We start from the raw sequence: 7,501 nt of genomic DNA on the forward strand, positions 1-7,501 counted from the left end.
GCATGGACCTCATCAAGTTCATTATGTCGACCATCATCGTCTCCAGTCGGATCATGCAATCCTCCATGTCCACGTTTGGGGGTGGTGGTGGCAGTGGTGACATATATCTGGTTGGAGACATGGGCCTCAAAACTAAGGTCGAATATACGGTCCTTATTCATGCCCCGACTGCAGCCAGCCACAAATGTTGCTCGATCATCTTCCTGTTGTACATCCCGACAAAGGAAGATCCTACACAATAGAGGACGCCATGAGGTTCGGGACCCGATTCGCCTTCTTCTTGGTGGACTTGTCCTAGAAGTCCGCACTAGCTCAATATGACTAGAGCTAGAGGCTTACCTTGTTGTTTAGCCAAAGTGGCTTAACTAGCTCTTTTCTGGCAACAGAAAACCGTTTGCAGATGGATTTGCCTGCCCACATGTTGAAGACCAGGAATATAGACTCATCGTCGCGGTCTCACCAGTAGGTCATCTACAAAATATCAAATAAAAAATATTAGTAAAATTCAATAAACAATTTAGATTATAAGATAACATAAAATTTTGTAAAAGTACATTAGCTTTCGGTTCTCGAACCAGAACTGTCGGTGCTCTGGTGGCACCTGCCTCAAACATCCCCAAGGGTGGGAAAAGTGTCCTTGCACCACCACATTGATGTACTCGTAGAATTTGTGGACAAACCTGAAAAGACATGTTAATTAGTGATTTTCAAAATAAACTAATACTAAAATAAATTCATAAATAAATTTTGCTCTCGTCAAGGCTGATATACCGGCGCGCTAATGGTGGTGAACTGTTAGTGGTGTAATAGCTAATGGGTGGGCTGGATCAGTCGCTAATGTGGCAGACAACTGTCCGGCCTCCTTAGCAGCGGATGCCACAGCACATGGTCCAACATTATTTGGAGTTTGCGTGGCGGCATAAGGTTCACCCATGTCAGGTGGTGGGGGTGGTTAGAACATTGCTTCCCCAACATGGGAAGCCTCAGACGACAGTAGCGTAACGGGCAGGCCACGACCGTGGCCACAAGCACAACCACTTCGTTCACATCATAGACGAGGTGGTCCACCACTAGACATAATCTATACAAATTATAGTAACTATTAGTTTTTATAATTACTAAAAAAGTTATCCTAATTTTGCAATTATTAGAAATATTAACTTCAATTTGTAATTATTGTAATTATTTTTAAATAATAATATAGTTTTTGAAATAAATATATAATTATACTATTAGAAATATTACCCTCAATTTATAATTATTGTTAATAATATTATTTGGAATACTATCCTAATTATTTGATTAATGTAATTATTAACTATTTAAATAAGATTAGTTGTAATTATTGAAAATATTAGTCTAATTTTCTAATTATCGTAAATATTATGTAAATAATATTATTATTTGGAACATTATCCTAATTATGTAATTCTTAATTATTTTAATAAGATTAGTTGTAATTATTGGAAATACTACTCTAATTTTGTGATTATTATAAATATTATGTAAATAATATTATTACTTGAAATATTATCGTAATTATTTGATTATTGTAATTATTAATTATTTAAATAAGATTAGTATATATTATTATTTAGAATATTAGCCTAATTATTTGATTATTAATAATAGTATGGTAATAATATCATTATTTGGAATATTAGCCTCAATTTTGTAATTATTGAAAATATTATCCTCAATTTCAGATTATTGGTATTATTATTTAAAAAATATTATAATTTTAGATATTAAATGAATTAATTATGTAATTATTGTAATCATGGAAATGATATTATTATTTCAAATATTCAGAATAGTGTTATGATTATTGTACAAAATATGTTCTAAATAAAAAAAACACTACAAAAAAAATCATTTTATCGTAATAAATTCTGTAATGACTTTTTTATTTGTAATGGATTTTGAAACGGAAAGGTCTATCGTGACTAAACGAGACGTTATAAAGTATTTGTAACGGCTTGGTAAAAAACTGCTACAATTTGTAACGGTCTTTATGACGGTTGACTGAACTCGTTATAAACTTTATGACATGAAAAAAATTAATTTGGAATAGCTTTTGTGCTCAGTTGGATTTGATATAATTGTTATTGTAACAACCATTGTAACACATTTATGTATAACTTTGCCAGATATTTGGAATGATTTTTGTAATACTCTTTGTAACTGTTTCATATTATATTTGTATTTATTTTTGCCATTGTATTTGTAACCGCTTTTTATGTTGTTTTGTAACGGTCTTTGGAAAGACCTGTTTTCTAATTAGTAATTATTTTTGGTATTATCTTTGTAACAGCCTAATGATTTTATCTTTTATTGGCTATTACAAAAGACGTTACAAATGTAGTAACAAAAATTATTATTTTTTTAATATATTTTAATATTTATTTTATTTAATATATTTTAATTTTTTTTTGTAAACTTAAGTAAATGAATTTATATAAAACAGACATAATAGAACAAAAAAATAATAATTTAATTATAAAAATTGAAATATTATTACAAAATTTTATTTTTACAACATACAAAAAAAATCTAATCTAATTATTATCCCTAGTGGCCGTGTGTTTATTGTTGCCGTCGGGTGCCGGGGATCAGTTGGAGGCTCGGGTGCTAAATAATCGGGCAAGTTGGGGTCGACGCTTCTAATGTAGCACTCGAGTACCAACACTTGATCATCTATGACGGGGCATTGCGGCTGTGGTGGTGAGGGCGAGGGAGCAGTCGAATGGATCGTCTGTGATGGTCCAACAATTGAGTGGTAGGCCTCAAAGCCAAAACTGAATACTTGGCACTCTTCTTGCCACTTACTGCTGACATCCAGACCTGCTGCTCTTTTATAGCCACGGAGCCTTAAGAGGACAATGGAGGCTCTTCATTATTGTTCTACTGTCTCTAGCGTTTCTCCATCATCCTTAGAAATATCTTTTGCGAACATATTATATAATTAAGTTAAAAAAATATAAAAGAAAAAGAATAAATGACGTATAAACTTTTAATTACTTATCGCGACCTCCTCCACCCTCAGGTCGCTGCATTGGCCATCCTCCTTCTATTTGTAGACCTTGTCGAACACCTCCATCTGAGTGACGGGGCGTTCAAGTTGTGTCTCCTGTTAAAAATTTAATATAAAAATGATTAGAAATATAAAAAATTAAAAGAAATTTCAAATATGCATTGAAATACTTACCATCTTCCGCAAAGTTCCAAATATTATAAAATTAAAAATAATAACTTTAATACTATATTATAATATTAATTATATAATAAATAATAACTAATATTTTTTTTTTCAAAAAAACTAAAAACTGTGGCAAGTCGTTAGTATCAATAACGACATCGGTGTTTTTTATCTCCCAAACTGAGGTATAGTTGTAATTTGTTTTCAATAATAATAAAATAAATAACTCATTAATTGAAATAGTTATTATAACCACCATATTTGTTATATTAGATTCCCAAATTTCAGGCATCAGTTTCCTGTAAATTCCGTAACAGGACCAAAATTTTGAATTTTTATAGGCACTCCCTCAACCAAGACATTTTAAGTAATATATTTAATTCCATAAAAATAAATGAAACTAATTAATAATATATCGTAAATATTGCTGAAATGTCAATGAGTTACCTTCATTTGATTATCAGACAATAACACAAAAGGAAAATTTATTTTTTCCTTTATTAATTTTAGTCCTTCAATTATGATTTTTATTAATTTAGTCCTTCAATTTAAAGAAATATGTATATGTGATCCAATTTAAAATTTTTAATATATTTTCCGGTAACTTCCACCAGAATTTTGTCAAGGATTTGGCGAAGTTTCGAATTAGGCGAGAAAATTGATGATGTGACTACAAAAACTCTTTTGGGTGTTTAAGCTACAACAAAATATATGCATTTATGCTCAATTTATAAATCTAGAAGTATTTTAATATAAAATTCATATTAATATTACAAAAATATATAGGATAAGTTAATTATAAAAATATTAATATTTTATTTTTCCTTTGTTCTTCAAGAAGTATATATTTAAAATAGATATTTATCTTAACAATGGAATATTAAAAGAAATATATATATATTAAAATATATATATATTAAATTATGTCTGCTAATTTTTATATATTTTACATAATAATTTATTATTTTTTGAACTTATTGTTATATATTATATGTTTTGTAAGATTTATAATGAATATGTTATGATTTATAGACTTAAAACTGCTTATATTTTACTTTTTAATACAGTAGTATTTAAATTATTATATGTTTTATTTATAGTTTTGAATATAAATTGATTTAAGTAATTATTATATATATATATATATATAGATGTTTGTAGTTTTAGATATGGTAAATCCATAAAAAATATAAAGTATATAAATAACGCATTGTCTATACTAATATAAAAACGAAAGAGCCGGGCTTCATACTCACAAATGACGGTTAGTGTCACCTCACCAATAATGTCCAATATGATTATCGAGTCATTTCTTGTGCCACATAATAAGATTTAAAAAAAAAAAAACAGTCATTATCGAGTCATATCATGTCTTCCGGCAAAATATAAAATTTCCGACCATCTGAGGGTTTAGTTTCATTATTTTTATAAATTGAAGGACTAAATTTATAAAAAAACGCACTTATAGGACTAAAATTAATAGAGGATAAAATTAAACGATGTAAAAAAATAATTTTTCCTGACACAAAATCTTATAGGAGAGGTGTAAAATATTGATTATGGATATACATACTGAACCTATGATTGGATTTATAAGTCAAAATGAGTGATATTAAAATTATGGTAAGATGTTACTTAGTACCATGCATATATAATCTCATGCAACATATATCTGTTCAACTTGATTATCTCTAAGAATTATATAAGTGGAGGTCACCATTATGCTATTCAGTACCTATCTTCCAAACAAATTACACAAAGCATCATGGCATGTCTGAATTCCTCGTTCCTCATGAGGAATACTGTTGTGGCCTTCTTGCTAGCTATTGCCTTTGTAGCATGCAAAGCCAAACATGAAAAGCCTTTCAGAACTCCACTATTTGACTCAGGAAATGGTGATCATGATTCTGTACTCCTTTACAAGCTTTCAGTCCAAGCAGCCATAGATGAGGTGTCAAGAGTGAGTGAAGACTTTGCTGAAAATGGGACGCTAACTCGAAGATTACGAGGCATCAAGGTCGCCGGTCTGCCATCAGCAATGGAGAGTTGTCGGATGCTTTTGTCCATGGCGCAGTATAATCTCAACCAGTCAGCACCTATAAGTACTAATGACGTTCCACCATATGACACTCGATTTGATTTCAGAACATGGCTAAGTGCTGCAATAGCGGACTTTGATACATGCGTCGATGGCTTTGAGTATTCTTCCGATGGGGCAAGAAACATTGTATTGGAAAGTTTGGACAATTCCACCAAATATGTTATGAATGGTCTTTCCATCATATCTAAGATTGACCAGGATGAGACAAAGGACAAGCCCTCATCAATACTTGATAATTTTGGTTTGAGTAAAGTCAGGAGCGATTGGCCACCTTCTTGGTTGTCGTCTTCCGACAGGAAACTTCTTTTTGGTTCTAATCCAAGAATGAATGCCGATGTTGTTGTGGCAGCGGATGGGTCTGGAAATTACAGGACAATAAATGAGGCCATCAATGTTGTTCCCCCATACAGTAATAGGAGATTCGTAATCTACGTCAAGAAAGGATTGTACTTAGAGAATGTGAAGATCAACATGACCAAATCGAATATAATGATGTATGGTGATGGAATGGATCAGACTATTGTTTCGGGGTCTCTCAGCAATTCTACACTATTGGCAACCATTCTTACAGCTACTTTCGGTAACTGATTTTTTATTTCTTGTCTATAAATTTTTGAAAAATTTCTCCTGCATGTGGTCTCTACTCCTTGCAAAATATGTTAATTATATTTTAACCCAGCCATGTTAAAATTGTACATTGTAAAATGGCAATGCAGCCAGTCACGCAGTTTCAAAAGTTTAGAAGCTCGGACTGTCCTTCTACTTATCTAGGAAATATTTTGTCTGTTACTATTTCAACAGCAGGACATAACTCTATATAAAAACACTAACATAAACTTGTAACATATATATATATTTACCTGAAGCTGTCGTTGGTTCGAACTTCATTGCTCGGGACATGGGATTTCAAAACACCGCAGGGCCAACCAAAATGCAAGCAGTGGCCTTAGTATCATCTTCGGATCGAGCTGTTTTCTACAAATGTAGCTTTGATGGATATCAAGATACTCTCTATACACACTCGAATAGACAGTTTTACCGAGAATGCAGGATATCTGGTACAATAGATTTCATATTTGGAAAGGCAGCTGTTGTCTTCCAGAATTGCAGCATTCTTGTCAAGAAACCCTTACATGGACAACAGAACGTAATTACGGCATCTGGAAAAGTGGAGCCGGGCGTGAATCAAGGCATTTCCATTCAGAACTGTCGTGTTAGAGCTGCAGAGTCACTTGGCGGTGCGAGAACTTATCTGGGTCGGCCGTGGAAGAACTACTCCACCACCATTTTCATGGAGAGTAGGTTAGGTAGCTTAATTGATCCTGAAGGATGGCTGTCCTGGATACCTAATGTTCCACCACCTGATACTATATACTATGCTGAATACAACAATAGAGGTCCAGGTGCAGTGACTAGTAAGAGAGTTAAATGGAAAGGAGTGAAAGTTAACATCACATCCAATGAAGCCAATAAGTTTACAGTGAGATCCTTTCTTAATGGAGTCGAGTGGATCCCTGAAACAGGTGTTCCTTTTCAGCCAGATCTGTATTTTGGCAGATGATGTTGTGGTTCTTCATGTTTTTGGATTTATGTGGTCCTATATATAGACTTAATTGTACTTTGAATCCTATAATTATGATCATTTGGTATTTAGTCCTATAATTTGTTAGGACGGCAGAATACTCCTTTACCTTTTTTAATTTCACGATTTCAGGACAAAAAATTGGAGGAACACATCACATAGGCTGTTTTTTGCTGACATGGCAAGTGGTTGGTGATGTTAAAAGAAATGGGCGATGTGGAAGTAGCCACCACTTGTCACGTAAGCAAAAAACCATTCAATAAGATGTGTTTCTTAATATTTAACCAACACATATCACTTTTTAGTTAGTTTTGAAAATTTTGATGAATTTTATCCTTAAATTATATTAGTAAAAGATTTAAAAATATTTTACAATCCTAACAAGTTTTATGCTTGTCAAATGACTAATGTTAGTATATATATAAATATATATACTGCATTTTAATATTTCAATTAAAATGTATGTCTGTTTATATTCCTCCCATTAAAATTGAGGTTAGTGGATGTTTATGGTCATAATGTATGTAATAATCTTTCTTCAATACCATGATCCCACTACTACACAATAGTCATACACATTAGTACTCATTTATCACCATTTTCTAGTACATAATTGTCA

The 7,501-nt window shown here is 32.0% G+C and overlaps 1 protein-coding gene across 1 annotated transcript; it reads left to right on the forward strand.

Annotated features, from left to right (window-relative positions):
* Positions 1-4,964: 4,964 nt before the first annotated feature.
* Positions 4,965-6,861, forward strand: LOC105162968 (pectinesterase 3-like). The gene is made up of 2 exons (XM_011081149.1): positions 4,965-5,880; positions 6,167-6,861. Exons 1-2 carry the CDS (start codon positions 4,965-4,967, stop codon positions 6,859-6,861), a joined length of 1,611 nt encoding a protein of 536 aa, XP_011079451.1.
* Positions 6,862-7,501: the final 640 nt, after the last annotated feature.

The sequence above is a fragment of the Sesamum indicum genome, linkage group LG5 (assembly GCF_026168435.1).
Source record: "Sesamum indicum cultivar Baizhima isolate 11 linkage group LG5, ASM2616843v1, whole genome shotgun sequence".
Classification (NCBI taxonomy): domain Eukaryota; kingdom Viridiplantae; phylum Streptophyta; class Magnoliopsida; order Lamiales; family Pedaliaceae; genus Sesamum; species Sesamum indicum.